The sequence below is a fragment of the Candoia aspera genome, chromosome 8 (genome assembly GCF_035149785.1).
Source record: "Candoia aspera isolate rCanAsp1 chromosome 8, rCanAsp1.hap2, whole genome shotgun sequence".
NCBI lineage: Eukaryota > Metazoa > Chordata > Lepidosauria > Squamata > Boidae > Candoia > Candoia aspera.
The window spans coordinates 16,247,817-16,275,543 of record NC_086160.1 but is presented as its reverse complement, the minus strand read 5'-3'; the positions used below and the strand labels follow the sequence as shown (position 1 = coordinate 16,275,543).

Here is a 27,727-nt window from a genome sequence, read left to right as displayed (position 1 = left end):
AAAAGGAAAGCAGGAAACTATTCACATTTAATTAAATGCTTTATGTAAATTTATACTATAGCAGATTATGGAACACTTTCACAATTTTGTTTCCCACGTTTACACAAAAGCAAAGAACATTTGGTTTGTACAAACCAAACATGTTTCAGATGAAGCTTACATTTTCAGTATTCAATTTGAATTTATCTGACCTCACCCCTACACCCAAAAGAAAATGGTATAAATAATAGTAGGCATTAGAATTGCTAATACCATTTTTGATTCTGAAAGTTAAGAGCATAAAAGACTCATCAGTCTTTGGTACTGGACAATATAGAGGGTCTGTTTGCCCATTCGTGTATGTTTATTCACTTGGTCATTTAAAAAGCTATCTTTTAAGAATTTTACATTAGAATAATGCACACACATCTTGCTAGCATTTCTGTAGAAAAGGTATTTTCAGCATTAACCAGTTCAGTGAATGGCCTTTCTTCCTTTAACAAAACAAAATAAAACACAAAACAAGCATACTATTAAAAAATACAAAAATTCAAAATATATGAAAAATGAACAGCTTTGATTAAATTATTTACTCAGACAGCATTACATAAGAGAAACGTTTTCGACAAAACACTATTTTCCCCAATAGTGACAAGGATCAGTGCCATTCTGAGCAAGACTGGTTGAATAGCTAGGTCAGAATTTCAAAAACTCAAAATAAATTCTAAGCCATATACCAACTGCGCCTCTCTTCCATTTCCCTTTGTATATCACAATAGTAGTTAGAATACGTCCTTAAAAATTGTGTTTTAGATGAGCCTGCTTTTACAGCCAAGGCCAATACGCTCTTTTCTACATGATTAATGAGAAGATTATTGAGAAGAAAACATAAGACACACAAGTCTCTTGATCAACTATGTAACATTTTGCACACTGCAAACCCCACCAGAATGTAAGCCACAAAGCGGAAGAGGCCTGCCATGACAAAGGATAATTAGCAGCAGCCTATTAGGTCTGCACCAGGGGAATGATCTGGCCATGTACCTTGAGTCTTGGCACATATTTAACAGTGATTTCTGAACCTGGAATCTATCTATAACCCAATTTCTGCTTCAGTTTTAAATTAAAGAAAATACAATTTTGAAGTATGTCCTCTCTCGTCTTCCACAACTTGATCAGGTGCTTTTTGCTTTGTATACTAATACTCACGTGTAAATAGAAAAATCAGTCCCAAGAATTAACTAGTCATAATTTTGTTAACCTTATAATTCTCTTAATAGAAACTAGATCTCATAAAGTTCTTTGGCTGCTATCTTAGTTACTGAAAGTCCTTTTCTGTCTCAACAAAATTAGCCCGTAATAAATACAGCCTTTATTTGTCTCTTCCCACTTGGGCAGTTAATCAGGTTTTGACTATGGCTATACTAAATAATAATAATAATGTAGATCATGTACTCAGCTTGTTCAAGAAGTTTGCACAAACTGATTATAAACAACGACACAGCAGTCGCCAAAATGATTCACTGGAACATCTGTAAAAATTATGTGCCAGTAATGGAAAATTGGTGAGAATTTATAGCTGAAAAAGTAGTTGAAAATGAGGTGAAAATATTGTGGGATTTCTAAATACAAACTGATAACGCCTTGGTGCGTATCACACCAGATTTAACTGTGGTTGAAAAGATAAGTGTGGATAACTGATGTGGCAATACCAGGGGACAGTAGAATAGAAGACAAAGAACTGGAGAAGATCACAAAGTTCTCAAGAACTGAAAATCAAAGTTGAAAGATTATGGCATAAACTGGCTGTGGTGGTCCCAGTGGTTATTGGCACACTGGGTGCCATACCAAAAATCCTTGGATGGCACTTAGAAAATCTGCGCATTGACGAAATTTCTATTTGTCAATTACAAAAGGCCTCACTGCTTGGATCCACACGTATACTACACCAATACATTAGGACCTCCTAGGTTCTTGGGAAGAACTCAATGCAAATGAAGGCCAACACCAGCTAAAGAACTGGCGGCTGAGATTTCACACTGTTGTGTATATGATGATGATGATGATGATGATGATGATGATGATGTAGGTGAGGGGATATTGGAGGGAGCCCGGACTGGCTCATGGTGTTACCTGCCTATTCTCAACAGAGATTGGCTGAAGGGAACTGCACAGCCAACTTCAAACTGTACTTTGGAAAAAATGGGCAATAGAAGTGACACCCTGTTAAAGGTCCCTTGGCCTTTCCAGTCTTACTACTTGGGCAATAGCTTGTACAGTCCTGCCCCATTCAATCCCTGCTCAAAAGCCTTTCTAAAGGTCATGAAGTCATTAAAAAAGAAGGAAAGCTCAGTGCCCACACCTCCTGTTCTAGGCAGAATCACCTTGGCACATGGACCTCTTTGGATCCCAGTTCTTTATTTTTCTTATTTTGTTTGTTTAAAAGTATCCAGTGCTAAAGAGACTATATGTGTTTAGGCTATACATGCTTTTCCAAATACCTTCAGTGCTTTAAAAATAAAAGGCTTCTACCAATCTGTTATTTACGTTTAACTTAGATTCCTAAATTCTGAACATTCATGTAGCTTTAACTTTCTGTAAAAGAAAAGGTATGCTAATATTTATTGCAAATTCCACAATGAACTCTTGGTTGATTCAACAAAGACCAGTGGATTTTTGAATGCATTTTCAACAAGTCTAGAGCCCCCCTAGCAAATCTTTATAGAAATATATACTGAACTGTATAATGAAGACTGATGAAAAGGTGACACAGCAAGTTATCTCATTCATCTGCTTCTTTGAACTTTCCAGCCCAAACAGATAAAATGATCCCAAATAAATAGCGATGCTGCTGATTAGAGATGATGTTTGCCAGGAAATTCAATCCCTGGAATAAATACAGCCATGCTGAATTTTCAGGCTAAGATTTGATTCCAGTCTCTGAAACACATTCATACAATTAGGATGTTTTGAGACAGACTTCATTCTGTCTTTATCCAGATCATCAAAACACTCTGGGAACAAGAACAACAGTAAAATAAAGGAATATGCCACGTTACAAGTCTAAAGCCCTTTTTAATCAGATGTTTAATTAGATCACCTATACCTATTAGCAAACTACAGCATCTGAATGTCAGGAAATCAGTATTTCACCAAACGGAAGTTACTATGGCATGTACAACTCTGTTCAAGCTGTAACAATTTTAATAAGAGTTTCAATTAAAAAGGCAGCCAATACTTGCTTATTAAATAAAAATGAAGTTGGGCACTGGCAAAGAAATCACACTGCAAGATTTCCGTTCAAACCTGGCATCCTAAAACCATTATTGCTAGCTACCCAGAAATAGTCCCGCACAAAGCAAGCATCCCACCGATCCCTCTCCCTGAAATGCTATGCCCAAGACGAAGTGAAAATTAAAAATTAAGTTACATGGTTACTTGAATGCAACTAGAAATGCAACAAAATTATTTTTACAATACCTTTCTGCCGAAATCATTCCTAGAAGAAGCTTTTTTTTATACACATATACAAAGTTTAGACAGCAATATTCACATTAATCACAGTGAGGATGCTGGTAAATTCACCATCTGTAGTGTAGAGACTAAATGCAAAGCAGCCTTCGAAGAGAACAATGGTACACAGCAAGCAGAGCTGGCCTGTTAAGCAGCAAACACCAAAAAATCCCTGAAAATGGGATACAGTGCAGAAAAGCAGCATGCGCTTTATATACAAAGAGCAGTTTATGGCTAATGGTTGACATTAACTGTAGTAACAAAGACTCTTGAGCAGCTGTGCATAGTTAAGATTCCTATGTCGTTTGTTTCTCTTTATACCACTCCACAAATTCATCCAGCAACACTGGCCCTTAAAGAAAGAAGGAAATTTTTTTTAAAACAATTATATTACAAGAGCAGAAAAAGGGACATAGATCACAGATATGATGTGAAATGATTCTTCGTCTTTCCCGACAATACGTACATGCTCCGTCTTCATCGTAATTGCTGAGGTCAAGATTAATGGTTCTGCTGAATTCCAGAACATTGCACCATTGGTCCTTGTTGATAACTTTGTACTTAGATTGCTACTTAAAACAAAAACAACAGTTATTCAAAACACCTTTTGAACAAACTCGCTGGAACCAAGAATGCAGAAGCTAATTCTGCAAATGTAATAGAAGGTATAACATTCTGAAATATAAATATTACAGCTGTAATATTTAAGGTGACCAAACACACCAGGAATTATCTCCCCCCCCCCCCAAAACAAGATGAAACCAGCTACTAGAAAGAAAGGCAGCATCAATGATACACTTTTCTGGGATAAACTGCCACGGGAATTTTAAATCTTTGCATCTTTCAAAGTTTGCATGCCTGCAAGATACTGTTGCCTGCCTCTTTAGTTTCAGAAATTCAGAGATCACAAATAGACACTTTGGGTATTAGTACAACCTCAATATAATAGACCACTTTAGAGGGTGAAGTGTCTGTTAGATTCAGATGTCCATCGTTTATGTCGATGGTATTTGCATAATTACATAATTGAGGTAAAAGAGCAAAAAATAAATATAAATATCTATATTAATTTATATAAGTATTTGCATTAATTGTAAATATAGTTAGCAACATTTTCACTTAATTCACTGTCAGTTCTCAACTTCAACCTTTTATGCCACATTTTAAAAAAAGATTATACATAAAAAGTTATTTTCTACTTGTACCTCTAGGAACTGATGAAATACTGGAAAAAGGGGCCATGTTTTTCCTAAGAGAAGTCCTAACATACACTTGGCAGTGTTGATATCTAGGCTTCGCTGATCCTTTTCCTGTCAGAAGGAAAAAAATTACTTGTAATATTGCTTAGTTGAGCTAAGAGCCACATTGATATATTCTTAACAAAGTATAATCAAACTCTTGCCTTGATTTAGCATACCCTTGCTTTTTTGCTTTCATTAATGCATGCACAGTCAAGCTATACCTAACCAGAGTTACTGAAGATTTGCTAAAGGGGATGCACATATTTAATGTTATTTTCAGTTTGAATAACAACTTCCTATCCCAAGAAGTGACCTACTGACATATTAAGTGACCTATTCGTATCTTCATGAATGATAGCATCCCAATCTGTGATTAGGATAATAAAAAGCAATAGTGACTTTTTGTTGTTGCAATAATCAACTTCAGTGTCAGCCTTACCAGGCGGACCAGAGAGGAGACACAAGCAAATGAGCTAATTCTACTGTACTGTAAGGCTACATTAACAGAATCTTGCAAGTTTGAAAGTACAATTCTCCGGCCGTCACCTTTACACCCTGAGAAACTAGGGAGGGTCTCTTCTGAGCCTCTTGCTCTGCCCACTATCCAACAGCCCTCAGGGTTGGAACATTCTATGACATTATTAACATTATTTTAAAAATACAATTTTGGAGGACTCTGGGCCACACCCATGAATTTGGACTGATACAGATTGTATCTTGTAGTTCATTCCTCTTATTCTCCCATAAGGCTGGGTGTTTCTTTAGCTTGGGAGAGGAATTTCCCATCCTATACTCTGCACATCCTGGTGGTCTGTGACAACTTTGAAGAAAAACACTGAAGGCAGATTTGTTGAGGGGCGGGTCAGAAATAGAGGTAGAGCCAATCCCTTGGCTCCTCTTCCCAATATGCTTCAACACTGAGCATGTAATGTATTTTGCCCTTCAGGCTAGCAAGGTTCATTTGTTCCCTCGGTTTCAAATCAAGAGTGTTTGTTTTGAAGCAAACAATTTAGGAGAAAAAAATGAAGCGCCCCACATGGCTTTCTCATTTTGGCCCTGATTTCCTGGAAGATTTAACAGAATTTCAGGCTACTCACACGTGCGAAGTCAAATGCATATCTGTAAATAAGTTTAAAATTCATAGGCTCGTTTAATAAAGATCTCAAGTAATCCAAAGAATTTCTTAGCTTCTCTGTTGTATCACATCTGTAAAATTAACAATACTCATTGTCATAAATAGTTAAATGTTATGAGACAGATCGCTATAATCACCCCACAATTTTACAGCTTTAAACTTGTTATTAAAATGTGAAAAATATCTTTGCAAAGCAACTCTCAAGGAATTACAGTGCAGAACACCCTTTCTTCACTTAATGTACTCTTAGCATAAGAGAGAAATCCATCTACAACACACATAAAAGGAAGGTCTAAGACAGCCTCATGAGAGAGAGATGTGGGGCAGAGGAGACTGGTCCCTCCAGGAGAGGAAGGGCTTCCACCCACACTACTAGTGGGAGGATTTCTGGGGAAAGAGTGGTCATGAGTTGAGTGTCTTTAGATGGGTATAGGTTCTGGAAGCAGACTGTGTATGACTGAGTACAACTGAAGTGAGTGGCAAGTGGGCCAGGGAGGGGCCATGGAGATAGCTGTCCCTGGCTACAACCGAAGTGCTGCCAAACAGATGGCTGGGGGAGATTGTCTGCAGGTTATGTTGGGCCTGAAGGGCAGGAGATCTCACTGCAGGGTTAGTAGTGGAGTCCCCTAGCCTTTTGGTGTTAGGGGACTTTAACCTCCATGACCTGAGGCGGGGAGAGAGGAAGTCTGGACAGGCGCGGGAGTTCATTGCCTCCATGGCAATCATAAGATACCAAGAAATCTTGGTCCTTACACATAGTCTCATGCTAGACCCGGGCTTTATCTTGAAGCAGACATGGCATGATCTGGAAATGGACATCACTGTCATCAGTCTTCTGCTATGGTCAGATCACTTCCTGGTTTGTGTGCGTTTCATCAGCATGCTGAACCTCCACAGGGGCAACAGACTGATTAAGAATGTCCATCCCCCTGAACCAGCTGGAGGATGAGGATTCCAGGTACTGTTTCACAGTGGTTTTGTTCCCTCCTAAGCAGGCAGTTTCAGTCACTGTGTGTGGAGGAGGAGTGCTGGAATGGGTGGCTGCTCCAATATAGAACACCATAGGGCTTCATCCTCTTCCCCCAGGCTATTTAACATCTACACAAAACCACCAAGAAAGCCCTTCTATCAGATTGGGCTGTAGCATTTTCAGAATGCTGATGATTCTCAAGGCCAGGAATGCTATGGAAATCCAGACCCAGTGCCTAGAGGTAGTAAGGGCCTGGATGGGTCAAAATAAAACCATTTGTTGGTGACATCTGGCTCTACCCCAGCTCCAGTTTCAGTTCTTGACAAGGCTGCACTCCCCCTTATGCAATTTGGGAGTTCTTCTGGACTCACCACTCCTGCTGGAGCAGCACATGAAAGCCATGGCCAGGCGGCCTTTGCCCAGCTTCAGCTGGTGCACCAACTGGGACCCCACCAGGATTGAGAAACACTGAGTACAGTGACACATGTTCTTGTCACTTCATGTTTAGAGCAATACATTCTACATTGGGTTGCTCTGAAGACAACTCAGAAGTTTTAATGTGTCCAGAGTGGGTCATCTAACTGCTGGTAGATGGTTTAGCCAGATAACACCTATGCTATGGCCATATCCATGTCCAATTTCAAGGGCTGGGCTCCCTGGTAATCTCTTTATGTAGCTGCTCCCATGCTGTGAAACACCTGCTTCCTGAGCTATAAAATGCCACAACTGCCTTGTCCTTTGGAAATTGCTTAAAAACTGGTTGTTCCACCAATGTTTTAGGCCTGATAGTATGCCTGCTGCCTGTTAAGGTGAGCTTTTTAACACTGAATGTTCCTGCTTTTATTGAATATATTTATTTTGTTCTTTGTCATCTTCCTCAAGTCTTGTGGAATGGACAGTAGGTAAAACCATATAAATAATTAACAGTCAGAAAAAGATGGTCTATGCATCTTTACAAAATTATCAGCTAAGAAAGTACAGGATTTTTACTTTATGTAGACGTGCAAGATCAATTTTGCAAGAGGGCAATAGGTCATTACTGGAGCTATTTCACCCTTGATAATAGAAATAATACTTACTGCAGGGATGTCATTCCTTTTAGCCATTCTTGCAATGTAAAATAGCCCATGTTCTGAGCATCCAATTTCCAAGCCAACACAAGCATGGCTACCTGGTTTAAAAACAAACAAACAAAAGATCCCAAAGCTTATATAACAACACAGGAGAATTTTTATTTCTTGAATGCTTTTCTTAATACAGCTAGAGTCTTCAAAGCCTTGTATCATGCCAGTGGCAGGCAACCAAGGATGGGGCAGCAGGGAGACACAGTTCCATTTTTTAAAGCAATTAGACCTAAAAAAGTGCAGGGGGCATTCCCAGTGTTGTTGTTCAGGGAGGGTGGGGTGGAAAGACAAAAATATTTGAATCACTAAGAGGAAAGATGACTGCCAGAAAATTATCCCCTTTTCTCAGCAAAAACATAAAATATCAAATAGTTTCAATGGGCCACTTTCATGTCATGGTTAACCATAAAACAGCCATGGTAAATGCATATAATTTCTGTCCCACATATGTCCAGTGATCCATCTCATTGGTAGGTAAAGAAGTGGACTTCTTGTCATAGCTCACTAACAGAGCAAATTGTTAAGTATGCCATCCAAAGGCAAGTCAACATTGTTTCTGAATGTATTTATTCCTAAACAAACTAACTGGAAAGTACAGGTTCATGGGCTATAACATGCATCCTGCATGCATGGATGTATGGAACCATTTGCTACAGTTATCCAACTACAAATGGAAGTTGTATGCTGCAGCTGCCTACACAAGGAGTTAGCAGGCATGAGTAGCCATATTTGCCATTTAATCACATGACGGTTCAGTACACTATGCCAGCATAATCAATGTATTAAGTTGCTCATCAGATTCAGGGTGGAGTGAAAGAACAAATAATCAGAAAGTTCTTTTCAAAAAATGGAAATGGGAGAAGCACAAAGAGGTTCCCTGCTACCTATAAATGAGCCTGAACGTACATTTTCTGGTTCAACCCCTATGTCCTCACAGAACTTCTCCATTCCTTCAGGACCCACAACATCATCTGTTCCTACAAGTGAATGACAAAGGTTATTTTCTGCTTAAGAGTTACAATTATTTGATTATTGAAGTCCAAGCTACTGGACTGAACAAATACAGCAGCTCTTACAAGGGTGTGATCGCTTGAACACTGCTTAAGCACAGAGCAGGCAGTGCAAGTCCAAGGATCAAAAACTCCTTTCTCTGTCTCAAGTCCCCAAGGTATAGCTGTCACAACATGCAAATGTTCAGAGCCCAAATGTGCCTCAAAACAGAATCAAATTTTATCATTTACTTCACTGCAGATTCACATCCACTGCTTCAATTAACCAAAAAGAGATACTCTTCAAATGTTTAAAATAAAGCACCTCAAAAACACTTTGAATTTTCATAAATGCACCTAGTAAGTATCTGCAAAACTGCCTATAATTTCAAGTCAAAACTTATGTTGCACCCATAATGTTTTCATTTTGGAGAAAAGTAAAATTATTTGAAGCTGTCCTTAGTTAATTAAAAATTCAGTATTTTGAATACTTCAAATAGGAACTGATTTTTCCTTCCAAATTCTTATTTAGCAAAATTTAAGAAATGTGCAAATGTGAACACTTGCCTGCATATTCATAGAACCATTCTAAGCACCTCTTACTTGAAAACATATCATCTTCTGACCTTATTCTAGTAGAATCATATTTTCTGTACATGCTGAAAAAGAGAAAAAGCTTAAGGACATAGTGTTTCAGTTATATAAAACGATATGCCAATATTGATAGATTGCAAGTCTTTGAAGTAACTTCTTGTTCCTAGTCAATCCACTCACTTTCAGAGTTCTGACACTATGAATAATTTTATAACAGCATTTCTGTGAACTTCCAAATTTCTGTACTAGAATTTAAAGCACTTTCAAGATAGGCCATAAACAGAACTGGATCGTGGGACATGATCGTGGGAAAAGATGCGGCTGCTTTATGAAATCAACTGCAACTCTTACAGCAGAAGGATCTTTTTTCAGACTTGCACTGAAGCCCAGAAAAAAATCAGGCTGCTTTAATGAATAGCAGAAAGGTGCTGTGCTCAGTTGAGGTCCAAAGCACTTCTTCCAAACAATTTTCAACGCACGCACAACCCTACCCTTTCCAGAAGCAGAAACCAAATCTTACGTCACTACAATTGAAGGCCCATTACTGTCAGATTTCTGTTTTATAGGGTACTTTGTCATTTCCCAACCCACCATAATCAAAGCTGTGTAAGATCCACAGCCCAAATTATAAAGTTTACAGAGAAATCTTTCATCCTAACCAATTTCTTATGGGAGAATAGGTAGCATTGACAGTTACTCTTAAAACAACAAAAGTATATTGTGCCAGTTTTGCAAAGCATAAGAAAGCCTAGTCATTTCATTTAAATAAGCTGTGATGAGGTTGAAATTTCAACCATCATCTCCTGATTTGCTGCCCTTCAAAACGTCATGTCTCCTAACTGAAAAATCACTGCATAGGAAATATTACCCATCGTGTCTACTTTTTTTAGCTGACAGATCATCACCCGCTGCAGGTCGCCTTTTTTTTCTTGGGGGCATCACTTTGCTAAAGCTGTCTGATGAACTGCAAGACCTCAGACTTCCTGTGGAAGAATGTAGGAAAAACAGACAACAATGAAATAGGTAGGTGTTGTTCAGTTGTCTTATTTCATCAAGTTCTACTTTCTCTCAAGTGTCTGAGGCAGCTTATCAATCTATATAAATTAAATAAATAAATAAATAAATCAAACGCACACCTTTTAAACCATTGAACAATAAATTCCAATAAAAAAATCAGAAGAAAATTAAAGGTCAAAATGCCACACTAAAACATAAGCAGAGAAAATTTAAAATGTGCAATGCTCCTAAATCTCTGAAAATAGCTGCAGATGGACAAGCAACAGACTGAAGATTTAAAGAGCATCAAACAAAGCCATTATTATACAAGAACCAATCCTGATAAGGGTGCCAGATGCACAGTTCTTAAGAAGGCATGCCGCTACTAAGGAAGTTGATTTCCACATAAGTTCTGCAGGATAAAATTTCCGAGAGAAAGCCTTGCTCTCAAACAGGCAGAGAGGTACAGGAGAAGAGAGCCCACATGATAATTCATGAAATCCTGCACCACCACCCTCTGATCTGTAGCTAGCGAAGCAGTTTCAAAACCATCAATGTGTCTTCCATAGGAACTGTCCAGATTATCATCTAATGATTGCATTTCATGTAAGGTACTTTCACACACAGTATCTTACAGCCACCAAACATAGAGGTTTCTAGAACGTAGTCACTCGTGCTTGGATTCTATTTGCTGAGGAAGAATTGCCACAAATAAAACCTAAGCATTCAGAATAAGAGCCAGGTTTAAAAGGGTTCTCCAAGTTTGAAACTGACCCTTAGTGAAAAGAGCTATGGGTCATCACATTTCACTCTAAATCAGAAGATGACTCAGAAGCTTAACTGGTCCAGAATGCAGCAGCCAAACCGCTAGCAAGTAGAACCTGCTATTGCAGGATTACACCTATTTTGCGGTCAAAGTGTTGGGCATCAGCTATAAATCCTTATATGTCACAGCATCAGGTTACACCTGGAATCACCTTATCTAAAAGTATTCTGCCCGTCCTATAATAGCAATGAAACGGGGCTTGCTCAAGATTCCATCACTGCAAGGAATGAATGAGATATGAGCCAGAAGGCAGGTCTTCTCCGTCATTGCTCCAATACTGTGGAACATGCTGCCCCCAGATATAAACCTTAAAGTGTTTATGCTTAGCATTCCAGAATTCCCTGAAAACTTTTTAAGCTGGCATTTGAGTTGATGATGACTCAGTATCCATTCTTTAGTTATATTTATGCTGATTTGAGGAGGCTGAGTTTTCATTCATGGGCTGTTTTAATTGTGAACAGCTCAGAGTTGACTGGGGCAGAATAAAAATGTACATAAATGCATCTCAAGCTCACAACAGTTTCACATAGATAGGCAATTTTCTTGGAAAAAGGGAAAGTTTCCGACTATCATAGCTATAGATATACTTACATTTGCCTTTTGTAATCTCTTTTCTCTATTTGTGCTTATATTATCATTATTTCTATTTAACTATCTCGTTAATATAAAAAACCCATAGTCATAGCTTCATTTTGTTCAGTTATAAGCAGGTAATCAAGAAGTGGTTGCCATAATTCCTTAAATCTCAAAGTATTTTTATCTTTCATCAGAAATGTCAATTTTGCCATTTGTGCTAAATCTAATAATTTAATCATCCATTCTTCTTTTGTTGGTATATAATCTCTTCCAATGTTGAGCATATAAAATTCTTGCTGCAGTAATCATACATAACAACAAATCTCCATATTTTTTTCTTAGTTCTTCCTCCATTATTCCTAATAAAAATAATTCTGTGTTTTTTTTTGCTATATTTACCTTCAAAAATTTTTGAATAATCATATACAGCTGTTTCTAATATTTCTTTGCTTTATTTCAAGTCCACCATAAATGGTAAAATGTTCCCTCCTCTTGCACACATTTCCAACATTTATTTGATATATTTTTAAACATTTTTGATAATTTATCTGGCGTTAAGTACCATCGATACATCATTTTGTAAAAGTTTTCTTTTAGATTGTAACACAATGTAAATTTTAATCCCCTCATCCACATCTCTTCCCATCTCTCTAGCATAATATTATAACCAAAGTTTCTTGCCCATTTGATCATACAATCCTTTACTTGTTCGTCCTCTAAATTTAAACCTAGTAGCATTTTGTACATTTTGGTAATAATATGTTCATCATTCATACATAATTGCTTTTCAAACTCTGTTTTTTCATTTCTAAATTTATAATTCTTTATATCTAATTTGTAACATTCATTTAATTGCATATATGTGAACCAATGGCTTAAAGTTTAATTACTTATTAAACTATGAAAAAGATAAATCGGTATTTAAAACAAGAGAAAAATTAGAATTAGAAGGGTACCCATGCCATTGATAGGCAATTTTCTCAATAGAGGAAAACAGTAGAGTCACTGTTGGGAGAAGTGCTTTTTAGCTTGATCAAAAATCATTGTGACTTAGGCATAAGCAGTGATCTGGTCAAATTTACAAACCAAAGTAAAGTATACAGGGTGGAAAAAACCAAAAGAAGAGTTCCAGAAAGATGTCTTTAAACTGGTAAGTGGATAACCAATTGGCAAATGCAATTCAATTTAAGCAAGTGTGAATTGATAACAGTCAGGTAACTCCCTCCCCCTGACTTCACATACGCATCAATATGTCTGAATTATCTATAATTAAGTAAAGAACTGAAAATAAAATTGCCAGTATTGTAACGCCCTTATATAGATGTACAGAGAGCCAGTTTGGTGTAGCGGTTAAGGCAGCAGGTTCAAAAGCAGGGAACTGTGAGTTCTAATCCTACCTTAGGCACAAAGCTAGCTGGGTAACTTAGGGCCAGTCATATTCTCTCTCAGCCCTAGAAAGAATGCAATGTCAAACTGCAGAGACTAGTTCAGGAGTTGCCAGGAGCCAACGCTGAAGGCATGGTATAATAATACTATACAGATGTATAGTATGTTAGCATTTGTAATAGTGTGAACAGTTCTGGTCTCCACAGCTGGAAAACTGAAGAGGGCAACAAAAATTATTAGGAGGCTCATAAAATACCTTTGTGAGAAGAAGTTAGAACATCTGAACCTCTTTGAAAAAGGCAAATAAAGGTGGCTTGATCAAGATGTGTAAAAATCATGCATGAAACTGAGAAAGTAGATGGAGTTTTTCTTCCCATTTCAAAACATTAAGGCTGGGGATCATCCATTGAAGTTTTTGCAAGCACCCAGAGGCATCTCACTGGCTATTGTTAAAAAATGAAATGATGGAATGGGATGAGCTTTGGCCTAATTTAGTAGGGTTGTTGTTGTGTTAGGTCCTTATGAAAAGCAGGGAGATAAAATTTAACTCGGCAAAGCTGCATAACATCAATATCATGTACAGAGCAATAGTTTCCCCATCCCAACACATTCCTTGTGAATTTGGCTAAGTAGTATTAATGTTTGAAGCTGTAAGAGAATATTTATTTATTTATTTATTAAATTTCATCACTGTGCATCTCCCTCAAAAGAGGGACTCTGGGCGGTTTACAGTAAAGCTAAAAAGAGATTAAGATATAATAAAAACAAGCTATCTTAAATATGAATATGAATCTAAATTAGCATCTAGGATAGCAATATTAAAAGTTCTGATTTAAATTAATAAGTACACATAAGTAACCAACTATGATATTCATTCTCATTCAGCTGAAGTCACCCATTGGGGTAGTCCAAACTGTTTTCATGACAAACATGGACCTCAAGCCAGATTTAAATACTGTAAATAGCAATCAGATCAATTTCAGAGGTATTTAGGCCTTCTTGTAGGAATATGTACAGTAATACGTAAACCAAAACACAACTGAAATAAAACATACCAGAATACTGTAAATTGTTACATAGCCCTTGTAAAATCTAAAAATAATCAACTAACATAACTTTAAATCTGTTTGAAATCATTTTCAGCCCATGGAAAATCATCCTTAAGCAAGTGTCCAATTAATTCATGGAAAAATCTCATAAATGAACTATAAAATCTAGCATACAAGAACCCTTGTCTGTAACCTATGATATTAGCAGCTGTTGCAGACAGCAAGATCTGAAAATGCCTCCTGAAATATTCCATCTTATCCTGTATTTCCCCAAAATATTATTGTATTGGATAAAAATAGTACTCTGTTCCTTATTCTTGCGGATACTCTTCCCTAAATACCCAGGAGGAGAGTCTATTCAGGGAAGTGCAACTACCCAAGAAGGAACAGAACCAATCCTCAAAACAAAGTATTTAAAGTCAGTTTGCAAACTGCAGGAAGTTTTATGTATTTCTCAAGATAACCAGTATTGTGGCTGCTTCCCATATTATGTTAGCAATAGGCCTTCTAGGGTCTATATCTTTCCATTTGAACCTTTAAGAAGTAGATGAATGTGTTTGATGTTGCAATATCCACATTAAGTCTAAACACACATTAAACAGAAATGTGAGATATTGTAACATAAAGGCAACAATCAAAGAGAATATCTGTAGCTCAAGGTTGAACAGACAGGCAGGTGACTAGCAGAGCGCATCCATGAACACCAACTAGCAGTCAGATGACATGAAAACTCCTTAATCTCACAACACATGGACAGACTCAACCATACTTTCAACTGGAAAACTGTGAGCATCCTAAACCAAGCCAAATCCAAAAAAACGCTAGGGAATTCCTGGAAGCTTGGCACTCAAACAAGTCAGCCATCAACAGGCACAGAGGTAAACAACATTTACATACCATCAAAAGAGACAACAAGAAAGCTAAAAAGGAAACAAAAAGACCTGAACACCTCCTTGCCAGCAATCAACACCCAGATATTCAAAGATTAACACCAAGATTAACACCAGACAAACAATCTAGTAGTACACAATACACCCTAATCAAGGAACTATTAACTCAGGCAATCAACCAAGCAGCAAACAACAGCCTAATCAAGGAACTCCCAAGGGAGAACAGCACCTCCACCAACACATGCAGGACAAACTACGGCATATAAACTGAGAGCAAGGCCCACTCCCTCTTTGCACTGAAGATGTTGCCTAGTCTGGCAATGAAACGTCTGCAAGAAAACAACCAGGCTGAGAGCACCAAGGACTCCACATAAAGGCAAGAACATATTTTAGTATTCTACTGTTATAGACTTTTCTATGGTTGCAGACTTTTCCTTATAAAATTGATATGACTTATCTAGCTAAGTTTATCTTCAGATGCAAAATCAATCCTTGTGCAAATTAAGGCAAATGAATGAGTAAAATAAGTATTTTTCATTATCAGAAGATCAGAAAAATTCTGTTCTGGTTGCAAATTCTAAAGAACATTTTAAAAAAACCAGCTTCTTCCAAACTTCAGTAAAGTGCAAGTTTGTAAACTCAGCTACCATCTTTCTCTTGTTTACTTGTTACCCTATGAACACATCCCCAAAGTCCAGCTACTCTAATTTGTGTCTCTGAAATACTGCATTTACCAACTTTGTTCCCTTTGTATATATTAATGACCGTTATACATATACATTATCTTTTGCCCAAATTAAAGCATATAAATAAAGCGCAGTCAACATCCTCTGTCAATAGGCCAATTATGTAGGGTAATAGTTGTCACTTTAAAAAATATTACCAAATTATAGCTTTGCTACAGAACAAAGGGTTGCGACATCTCAGTGTAGAACCAAGAGCAGCAATATAATAAAGTCATGCAGTACATTCAGCAGGTATATTGTAAGCAAAGGATTATCAGTGAAAATGAACACAACATTAAAGATTTCACTACATACTACAAATCTGAATAAAGAAATCAAACATTATCTAAAAACAAATCATTATGATTCCTACAATGTTAAACTATAATGGGGGTTGTTTGGTTTTTTTCTTAGCATATTTTGTGAACTCAGTTACAATAATTTGTTAACTGGTGGTTATGATTTACCATGTTGTGTGAACTCAGCCAACTCTGATTTATTCACTGAAAATAATTAAACAAGCCATGGTTAATCAAATGTTTTAACCCATCCTATAGCAGTCTGTTTTAACTGAATATTTACTAGACATAAACAGTAATTGATATAACAATATTAATATTTGAATACACATTATCACACCTTTAAAAACAAACTGTCACACCATTTTATAAATCCTGGGAAGGATCCCTCCTCCATTTTTGGTAGAAATTAACACTAAAGCATGACACAAATTTGTCTAACAAATGGAAATTTAATAAGGTTTCCTTTTTCATCCAACATTCTTAAAAATTCTATAATGCATATAAACTTAAGAACTCTACCTGTTTGGTGATCGTCTTGACTAGTGTCTTCTGTCAAATTCTGAAAAATATTTAAATTAATTAACTGCGAGTCTGGATATTGCTTTGTAGTTTCAAATATTGACAGCTATCCTATTCTGGCCTACCACTTTCCCTCACTTCTGATTCACCAGATTTAAACGTCAGAGACTATGCAGACATTTATAACTGACTTCCTTATCTGAGGGAAAGCATGTGAACTTTTCTGTTTTAAGTTACTGTAGCTGCAAATGTTAATTATTGTTTTCCAGTGAAAATCATCATCAATATTCTTATTTTGTTATTTCCCTTCAATGACTGCAAAATGTATGGGTTCAATGAAGTTCCAGATTTCATCTCAGCTTCTAAGAATTTCAAATAACCTATCCATACATACCAGCAAACAATGAATAAGATTCATTACAGCGAATTATTTCCCAAAAGTCAGCAAGATAAATTCAGCCTTTATGTAACTGATATTAACAATGGGATTAAATATTCCTTTGGACTGAAACAATATAGGAATTGGATATAAAAGGTCTAGACTTGGAGCAGACATGAACAACTAAGTGCCCTCCAGATGTTTTGGACTACAAAATATCAACTAAAGGAAGATACACAACAACCCCAAGCATGTGCTACAAGCCTATTTTAGAACAACTGACTGAAAAGATGGAGTTAAAATCTCTGCACTGTCAGCTATGAGATTCATCAAGTACACAAAGGCAATGTGAGTTTCGCTTCCCTTAAAGACCTGTGTGCACAATTTTCCTTTACTGAACCATTTCTTTGTGATAACAAACCATCTTTGTTTCCAAAGCCACCCCTCCTCAGTTCACCCCCTAGAAGACAGAGGGAGTGTGCCCCAGGAGAGTATTGCCATTATAAGAAGGCATGTGGAAAAAAGGTTGCTGGTGCTGGTAGCGGAATTAGCCAAACAACAGGATGTGAGAAAAGCAGCTTCACTGCTCTTCGTCCGTGAAACTGTGGCAAAAATCAATACCTTGCTAATTCATAGTTCTTTCTTCTTGTAAACATTTCAGCAATTGGCCATGCCATCATGACAGACAAGTTTCCTCATGCTTCCAGAAGGAAGGGGGCAGAGAAGTAGACTGAGATGTGTTTTAATGTCTTATCCATGGTCTACTCCAGTGTTTCTCAACCTCAGCAACTTTAAGACATGTGGACTTCAACTGGCTGGGGAATTCTGGGAGTTGAAGTCCACGTGTCTTAAAGTTGCTGAGGTTGAAACACACTAGTCTACTCATTATACACTGATTTTGAAAGGGACAAGCAACTCTGAATAATCTAATTAGGGTGCTTATGGTCAGAGATACAAATGATTTATCACATTAAAGCACACAAACATTTACATACCTAAATAATATAACTGTTCCCATTATACCTAAAAAAATCAAAGTATTAAAACCTACTAAGCAGAACTTTGGGACCCATTTCATAATTAGTACTAAGAACTTTGGCTTTGGCTTCATTTTTTAATGATAATTTTATTTATTTATTTATTTATTTATAAATTTATTCACCGCCCATCTCCACCTCATGGGGGACTCGGGTCAGTTTACAATAAAATAATACTACAGCACACTAATTATACTAATATACTAACCTGCAAGTAGATAGGGTTATGTATGGTAGTAGGAATAACAGGATAGGAATTCTAACAAAAGTAGAATCAGATGGGAATTTTTTGTATATGGAAGAATATGTGAACATACCAGTTGTACATATAAAGTATGAATATTAATCTAAAGATGAATATTGAAGAAAAGGATTAGCACTCATGAAAGTATACTCAGTTGAATTTACACAGGTCTTCATTGCTGATTTCAAAGTAATAAAAGAATAATACTTAAACATACATTTAATATTAAATAACCATAATTTTCAAAAATGCAAGTAATTACCAGCCTATTAAGAGTATGATAAATCTTGTGAATATTTGCCAGGGTTGATAGATGAGAGTTCAGCTGAAAATCTAGAAATGAAAAAAAAATGACATAAAGTTTACATTAATCCATTATGGTATTCACCAAACACTTTTAAAATCCTAACAGGTTGAGATAAAAATTAATATTGAAAAACCTAATAAGTTAGGGCTCTTTTTAGTCCTAATTTAGTTTTAACTTAGCCTTTCTTCTCTCATAGAACAGAATATGTAATATGTGGCTTTTTAGAGCTTCTTCATTCACTGAAATGTCATCTGGAGCCCAAATGATACTTCAGTCACATAATGCAACTTGAACAATATGACAATACATATATCACTCATTGCACTTTCAGTTATTGGATCTGATTTTGGCTAACTTCTCCAAAGCACATACTGAAATTATTTAGAGCAGAGGCACAATTGTGTACACCCTTGCCAACATCCCCAGAACATCCTCCAGGTGGCCCCAAATAGTGGGGCTTTCTTTTGCAATGTTTGGCATGGGGTGGGGATGGGATTTAGGAGCATAATGGGTGCCTTAAACATTGCAGATGCTTAAGATGCCCATTTCAGCCTTAAAACCCTTGAACCAATCTGCCCCCCTGGGCCCAGCCACACCTATTGTAGTGTTGCTGGCAACAAAAAGCTTGGCTTACAGTAAGGAAAATATAAAAATCACAAGCCAGAAATAATTAGAGATATGTAAGGTATCTGGACAGCTAATACAAACATATTTTAAACACAGTCCTTCTAGAAGAACAAACAATCTGAGAGAGGCCAGACCTTCCTTCAATATATGAATTTCAGAAGGGCAACTTTTACACAGCGATGAGGACATTCCGGTAGGGAAACAAGTCTATTCCCCAGTTTGCTTTATCAATGACATGAACTTGCTAACCTTGAGCAGATGAATTACAAAGCCCAGTTTTAGGGCAAAGTAGCTAAAAGTTTCTTTGCACTCTACGTGTGTTAATCAGTCTACCAATGTAAAAATATCTGTGTCTCACACAACCATTTACAAGACAGCTGTTGTTATAAAAGCATAACTGTCATTGAATATATCAGAGATGGGAAACCTTTCTAGGGCAGGAGCACATTTGACATTTTGAGAGCATCTGGTGGTCACATTCACAAAATGGCTATAAGGGGATACATGTCTATTCACAAAATGGCTGCATGGCAGGCAAGGATGCTCAAAAAGCAGCAGAACATTTGCTATTCTCCCTTTGCCAGGTGAGAAGAAAGCAAAGGGTAGTCCCTGTGCATATACTTGAACGCACACCCCTTCAAAACAGTTTGCAAGACTGGCAAAAGATATGGCTGCTTTAACAGTCTGAAGAAAGGTGCTTGGCTTGCACTTTTGTGTATTGCAAAGCATCTCTTTTGAACATTTTGCACAGCCATATTCTCTAGTGTACAAGTGGAAATTCTGAAAGGCCCAAAGGTATACTTGCAAATGACTATGATGCTATAGGCTATTGCTTTGCTTTGTGGCATGGCAACTTCTTATGGGTTTATTTTATACAAAGAATCCTTAAGAAAAGTGATGGGACAGGAAAAAGATATCTGGGGGTATACTAGTTCCAATGAACACCACATCTCCCCTTCTGATGCCTCCATTTACTCTTCTACCACTCCTACTGTAGGTATCTCTATATTCCTATCTCAAAATAACAATCCAAATATCTACTACAGTGTATTATAGTCCAAAGTTACACCATAATAAAATTATTAACATCAAATAACCAGACCAGCACAGTGCCTAATGCTAAAAGAAACCAAATGGATATCTCCCACTAATTTCTAAAGGGAAACTCACCTAGGCAATATTTCAAGCTAATTAAGAGACAACCAGCAGTAAAGTCTGCATAAAGCCGCAACCTCCAACACAGACCAGGACTTTCATAGCAACTACCAGAACAACTCAGTTAATGCTGGCAAAATTAAGATCCAACTTGTAACAAGGCAAGCAGAACTGTAATATTACTAATTCCTATTGCACTGGAATAGTTTATTACTGACACAGATTTATTCCATAACTGATATCATGTCCCTAAAATTATGAGGCAAACCAAGTAATGGTTTCAGCAGAAACAGTACAAGGAACTATACATTTAGCAGGGAAGGTTTTCTTGATAGACCAGGGCTGAAGCATCCTCCAGTAACAACACACATGATTGTGTGTTACTTTAAGGTAGCTTTTGGTAAGAGCAGGTCACTTACCCCCAATAAAATCCATTGCATTATCCTCTAAGGGGATATTCTGATTAGCTTTCTTCAGCCCTCAAAACATACAAAATGAAGAATGTAATGTGAACTTTTCCATCTTCAGTAATATACAATTACTGTTAGTTCTGCAAAAAAAATTATTTGGAATAAAAAAATCTTTCTGTATGCACATTTGAATCCAACACTAGCATAGCTACTCTAAACGTATAGGCTAGTTAGAACTGAAGTAGAGTGGTGAAATTATTGCTGATGTCATAAAGAGGAAGTGCCATAAGATTCTGACCTGATTTGGCCTGCAGAAGCAGTGGTCTCTTTAACCTGGAAGCTCTTGAGCCAAGTATGGCCTTGGGGGGAAAAGGGATTGTTGATACATCCTTAGCATTAAAAGCAACATTAATACATTTGGAGTAATTCCCTGAACCAAAGAAACAACATAGTTCCAAAAATTATTTCTAAGTTCAGTTTAATCATTTCCAAAAAGAGCCTTAATCCCAACATGGTCTCCTCTAAACGGCTAGTTCTGCCTTGGAGATTTCTCCAGCAAAGCAAAACATGGCCTCATCATACAAAGTACAAAAAAAATGTTAATATGAGTATAGAATCTAAACCTAAATACTAATTGCCAGTAAGCAGTAGAAAAAATAGCCAAACCAGGTTTTTTGCAACATAGTTCTTCAGAATTTTTCCCCAGCACTCTGTAAACACTCAACACAGCTATGCTTGCTTTTTATAAATGAAGTTTTGCTAGCCTGAATACTTTTCAGTCCCTAAGAGGTTTCCTGAACAAGAAAATATCAGTTTGAGGGGGGAAAAAAGTTCTGATAGTCTGTTACAAAACAAGACCAACAAATTAACATTTCACATAACCTATTAGTTTATACAAAGGTGAACTCTGTTTATCAAAGGAAGACAAAATTCAACATACTGTGTCCAAATAAATAAAAGTACATAAATTAGTTTACTAACTGTAGATATGGAGGAACTGACACACATGATTGTTTAGTCCAAGTAGTGAGAACAAGCATTAGCAGAGGGATACAATATCATAAAAATAAGCACTCTTAAAAACCACAGCATTCAGGACCACCACATTAGAGAAGATTCCAATTTACCTCTGCAACAGCCGGTTCTACCTTTCTTTCAGGATAAATGGAAGCTAAACACAATAAATACTCCTACAGTACAAAGTAGTATACAACACTAAAATATCTCCCAGAATCCAACCCTAAGCCACAGCCAGATAAATATTGGACAAGCATTCCCAAAAGAGATAAAACTTCCTAATTATCAGCAATAAGTTGAGAAAGAGTTCTACTTGTATTGTTTAGAGATAAATTTTACATCAAATATAGATCCGGTAGGCAAAACACGCTAAGCATCATGTCTACATGCAAATAATATTAAATTGTGGTTAAAGCAGAATCATGATTAGTTTACCTTAACCAGGATGCAGTTTGTTATCTTAAACCTGATAAGTTAACTAAGCACTTTCCTTGCTCTGTTTTCATACTGCCATGGTGCCTGTGTTACATGCTATGGCACCTTTGGGTTGAATTCTCACCCACGGTTTTGAGTGTAAACCGTGGGTGAGAATTCAACCCAAAGGTGCCATAGATCTAAGTTTAAGTGTCTTATATAAATGCGCCTATCTATGAAGGGTTGATGATGGTCATTTATTCAGATTCATGGCAACTTACAAGAGAACAAAAATTCTAACACCCATGATACAGCATAAATAATAAAATGTCCATGGTAAGAACATAAAACAAAGTAAATGGTAAACAATGTAAGAAAAAAAGGCAAAGCAAGACAGTTACATTTCAACGGTGCTAAATAAATCATTAACTATAAACAATCTCATAGTAACAACAAAACATTAATGCTTCCAGAATTCACAATCCACAATTACGAGCAAGAAAATGCATAACCACTAAAGTCTGTCCAAAATAATTCTGCCTTCTGTATTTTCCAGAAGGCCATCACAAAGGGGAGGTCATCTAATGTCCAAAGGGAAGCAGTTCCATTAAGTCAGGGCCATGACAGAGAAACATTGTTTTCTGGGTTTCAGTCCCTATATCTCCTAGAAATGGGGGATCACCAAGAGCATCTCTCCTGATAAATGTATTTGATGGTTCAATTCAGATTGGAGAAAGTGGTCCTGAAGATATCTTGGCACCAAGAAGCATAGAATTTTTCAGGTCAAAACCATTACTTTGAATTACACTTGGCAATTTATCATTATCTATTATAAAGTGGGCACATATGAGTACATATGCTCTCAGTGGGCACAAGGTGTACACAAGAAAACTATTTACAAGCAGAAACTATAATAAATGCATACAATGCAATGAAAACATTTGCAAAAAATTAAATATTTTAAAAAATAAATTCTAGAACTATGCAATTGCAATCTTTATTCAGATAAGAAAAAATGTTTTCAACAAGTAAGTCTAAAAAGCTTCTTAAGTGATTATGTAATGTTCTGTATTCCTTGATATTTTCTATTATCAAGATCAACCCACCTTTCAGATCAACCCACCAAGACTGGCAGGGCAAGCTACTGTATATTAACAGGGAGCAAACGCCACACTCACTAGAACTGAGGATGTTACCTAGTCGGGTAATGAAATGTCTGCAAGCAAACAACCAAGCTCAGAGAGCACCAAGGACTCCACACTTCAGATCTTTTCATCAAGTTCAATATAATGGAAGATTCCATCAAAACAATACTTGTGTTAATTTATTCCGCCCTTAAGCACATTTTGATCATACCAAAACAGATTATACGATAAGGTTACTACAGAGGAGACAAATTTGATGCCACAGCTAAGCATTTCTTTAACACATCGTGTTCATACTAATTAATCCAGGATTTTTACCACTATTTATTGAACAAAGCATAATGCCCTAGTTTACCATAATCCTAAATTGAAACAGATTGTTCTGATTAGCAAGATGTGTGAACCAAACAAACAAAATTATGGCTTAGTGCAATCTATTTCAATTAGATTAACAAATGGCTTCATTTTAATGGAATAAATGCAGGTACTGCAGTAGCCAAGGATACTTTTTTTTCCACCACTGTTTTAGGTACCAGAAGTATCCCGAGTGTGCTTCATATTTATTTAAAATTCTGTGACCATCTGAAAACAAACATGTTCACAAAACAGGAGCCAAAAGATGTCAATGGTTCTCCTTGTGTGGTTAAATTATCATCTATAATAGGAATTAGAATTGGGCAATCCTACCCCACCAAAGTGCTTCAACATTTTAAATGCTTCATCAGCAACAGGCCACCTGGGCAGAAATGAGGATGGAAAGACAACTGCAAGCAACGGGAGAGAAATACTTTTGCACCTCAGGAGCTGATTTACATCTTCTCCAAGGATGGTGTCATATGAGAAGCCTTTGAATGGTTCACATTCAATGATGTTCCCTTTCTTCCTCCTTTCTCCTCTCCTAAAATCAGAGCTTGAGGGAGAGCTGCAGTTATTTCCAAAGAGCATAAGACGAAATCAATGTTAGACAGTCCCCTCCAAAGCTGGGCCATTTTCTCTGCTCTCAAAGAGGAAAATCCAATCAGTTCTGTGATCAGAGTGTTGCAGCCTAAACCTCAAGGTCTCCTGGACTTCCTTAGGCAACAGATGCATTATACAGTTCAGGTAAATATATGGCCTCTCAGCACCCCACTTGTGACTCCAGAGTTCCCTAAAGAAGACCAAGCCAAAAACAGCTGATGTTTCCTGGGGGTGGTGGTGAATAAACGACTTGAGTTTCTGCAAAGACTATTGCTTGAAATTATCATCTGGTTCCGATCAGTTTAGGTTTAAGTGTGCTTTCTTTTATCAAACTACTTTCATTAACTGACATAGAAAAATGATCATGAGAAGACTTTTCTGACATTGCACCAATGTTCTGAAACATTCTCTGAAATAAAATCTGTGTATATCCCTCTTTATCTGCCTAACTATGTCTGGCTGGAATCTTTTTATTTCAATAAGCCTTAAACGACATATCTCCTTCAAACCAAGCTTGACCCTGATGACTCATGGATTTGCTCATGATGTTTTTGTGGCAACACTACAAAGGCCTCTCACATGCTCCATTCAAACATAATTTTGATGATGGTGTTTAAGAAAGGCAGATCTTTAAACTGAGACTAGCCACTATGAGAGGTAGACTTTTAAATAACATGTAAAATTCAATATTAATTTCTTAACAAACATGCTAAAGTGTGATTTTACATGTTATGAGAATGCATTTGTATACAGTACATGCCTACTCAGAAGAAAATGCCATAGAGCAACAGACTTACTGACAGTCTATCCTTGAAATTCAGTAGGGGTTACCCCTTCATAAAACCTGTAAGGCTGCAGCTTGAATTCTTAAGAGAATTTATTTGGAAGTAATCTCTATTTTTTAGTGAGCCTTAATTCCAAGTGAGTATTACTATATTCTAATCTTGCAACATAGCTACATAACTATTAACACTTTCCTCTCAATTTCCAAGCATTCAAGGCATTCAGCAATAATCTGTCCAAGAGACCAGATCAGAAAAACCTCAGATGTCCTACTGCACTTGTAAGCGTTTGTTGTTCAACTGTTCATTGGATACCAGCTAAATCAGCTTACTGCTACTTATTGTTGAAAGTTTTGAAGGCATGGGCCTAGTTTATTAGAAAAGGGAACCAAAGAAGTTTGATATAAATCTACAGTGTATTAATAGCAACAAATAGATGGGTCGATAATTTTATTTGATAGCAATACATTATATTAAGTACACAGACAAAGTTTTAGGAGCTACTTCTTTGGATAGATAAAAGTTCTCTGTCTAGAGAGGATAACTAAAACACATTAGCAGCTGTCTATCTGCACAGGACATTCTTCCAAGTTCTTTCGTCACTCCAAACTTTTTTTTTAAGGTTATGAATGCAAAATATTCATAAAAATAAACTGTGCAGAGTGACCAATTTCATGAAGGGAAGAAATAATGTTATTTCTGAACAAATATTAGGGAGATTTTGCAAAACCAAGCTGAATATTTTATTACTTCATTTTATGGGAGCCACCAAGTTGACTAGCTTAATTGCAGTCTTACCTTTAAAAAGCATCTAGCACAGACTGAGTTTTCAGTACAGAACAAATTAAAGAGAATTGTTAATTTCATATATACTGAAAAATACATTATGGGCTAGAGTGTGGATTATCCATTACTTGCTGTAATACCAAAGAAGAATATTTATTTCTTGTACTCTGCATGGACAAGGGTGATGCAAATAACACAGCCTTGTGTTTAAAAACTCACTGGTCACCATAGACAAGAAATTCCATACAGGTGACTGAACAGGCCAGAGAGGAACAAAGTGGCAGAGAAGGGACAGATCACTCTGCTCCTCATTGGCCTGTTCCTCACTGTTTGATGGAAGGTTCTTGTTTTTACTAACCTTTTACAAACGTTAGCAGCTTGTTCGTCTATCCTAGCTATAGAGAAACCCATTCCTCTATGGCTACCATGCAAATATAGACAAGCCTCTTTACAAAACAGAGAATATAAGTTCTCCATTTACAAACCCTGGAAAATCAGGAATATTAAAAAAATAAATAAATACTGGCCTAGAGAAACTTAACCAAATACTAGAATGGCCCTGATCAGAGAACAATCCAATAGGATTTCTCTTTTGGAATGGCTACCCAGCAACAAGTTAAATTGCACACAGCAACTCTGAAGTAAGTTTACCCTGAAGTAAATTACAGGCTTTTGTTGACTTGAAAACAAGATATTGAGGGGCAAGGAAAGAATGCCTCCCCCCCCCACTTTTTTTAGTCAATGTCAATCAAGCCAAAGGGAACTTTGTCCAGATCAGACCAAACCCTAGAAAATGTCCAGCCTTAAACGAGTTGAAGAGCCAAAGAGCACAAGAAAACACGTTAGGGGACCTCCTCCGCTGCTCCCTTCCCCTCTCAAAAAAGACAAAAAAGGTACCCCCACTACCATGCAGCTGCCCCTGATGCCTTCAACGGGACCCACTGCAGAAACCCCCCCCCCTACCTGCTCCTTCCCCCAGAGAGGCAATGCGTGCCCGGGTTTCGGGCTCCAGTTGCACCCCTGACCCAAAGAGGGGCGAATGGTGGAGGAGAAAGGAGGGGGTGTGTGGGGAGAGGCAGACAGCTGGCCGCGGGATGCACTCTGGGAATTGTAGTGCGCGGGCCAGGCCGGGCCGCGCAGCCACTGCGGACGGGAACTCAAACTCCCACCATGCAATGAGGGAGAGAAGGCGAACAGGGTGTTCCTTTCTCCCCCTCGCCGGCGGCCCTGAATCCCTGCCCCGCTCGCCTCTCGTCGACTCAGCCTGACCGGCGCTGAGAAGGGCAGGGAGACTCTCCGCCCGCCCAGCACGGAGGGGCCGCCGCAGCCGGAAGCATCCCCGGTCGAACTGCGTCACAGGCAGCCTTCCCCCTTCAGCGCATCCCCGAACTCCCCGCCGGCACCAGTCGCTTTCTCCCCTCGCCCCATTCTCACTCCGCCGCCCTCCCGCGAAGGCAAACGGCGACTCGCCCGCCGCCTGCCAGGCCGCTCCCGCGCGCCCGCCCGGCGACCCACTTACTGACAGCCGCGGCATCCGAGTGCATTTTCGGGCAGCGGCCGTAGCGCGTGTGCGCACCCACACACCCTGCCCCGCGCAGGCACTCCAACCGGCTCCCTCACGACTCCGTTCTGCTCTCCCCAAGGCAGAGGCCC

General features: G+C 37.8%; 1 protein-coding gene across 3 annotated transcripts; it reads right to left on the bottom strand.

Moving 5' to 3' along the window:
* Nucleotides 1-20: 20 nt before the first annotated feature.
* DCUN1D4 (defective in cullin neddylation 1 domain containing 4) lies at nucleotides 21-27,727 on the bottom strand. Of its 3 annotated transcripts, none has more exons than XM_063310848.1 (11): nucleotides 27,594-27,727; nucleotides 18,737-18,807; nucleotides 16,815-16,854; nucleotides 10,414-10,528; nucleotides 9,519-9,610; nucleotides 8,869-8,939; nucleotides 7,918-8,009; nucleotides 5,831-5,939; nucleotides 4,698-4,802; nucleotides 3,959-4,061; nucleotides 21-3,844 (listed from the first exon to the last, which is right to left on the bottom strand). In XM_063310848.1, the coding sequence occupies exons 1-11, from the start codon at nucleotides 27,616-27,618 to the stop codon at nucleotides 3,789-3,791; spliced, it is 879 nt and encodes a 292-aa protein (XP_063166918.1). In that variant the 5' UTR covers nucleotides 27,619-27,727; the 3' UTR covers nucleotides 21-3,788. The 3 variants fall into 3 exon arrangements, with proteins under 3 accessions (XP_063166918.1, XP_063166921.1, XP_063166919.1); XM_063310851.1 differs by lacking the exon at nucleotides 27,594-27,727 and adding an exon at nucleotides 21,272-21,290; XM_063310849.1 differs by lacking the exon at nucleotides 27,594-27,727 and adding an exon at nucleotides 20,983-21,062.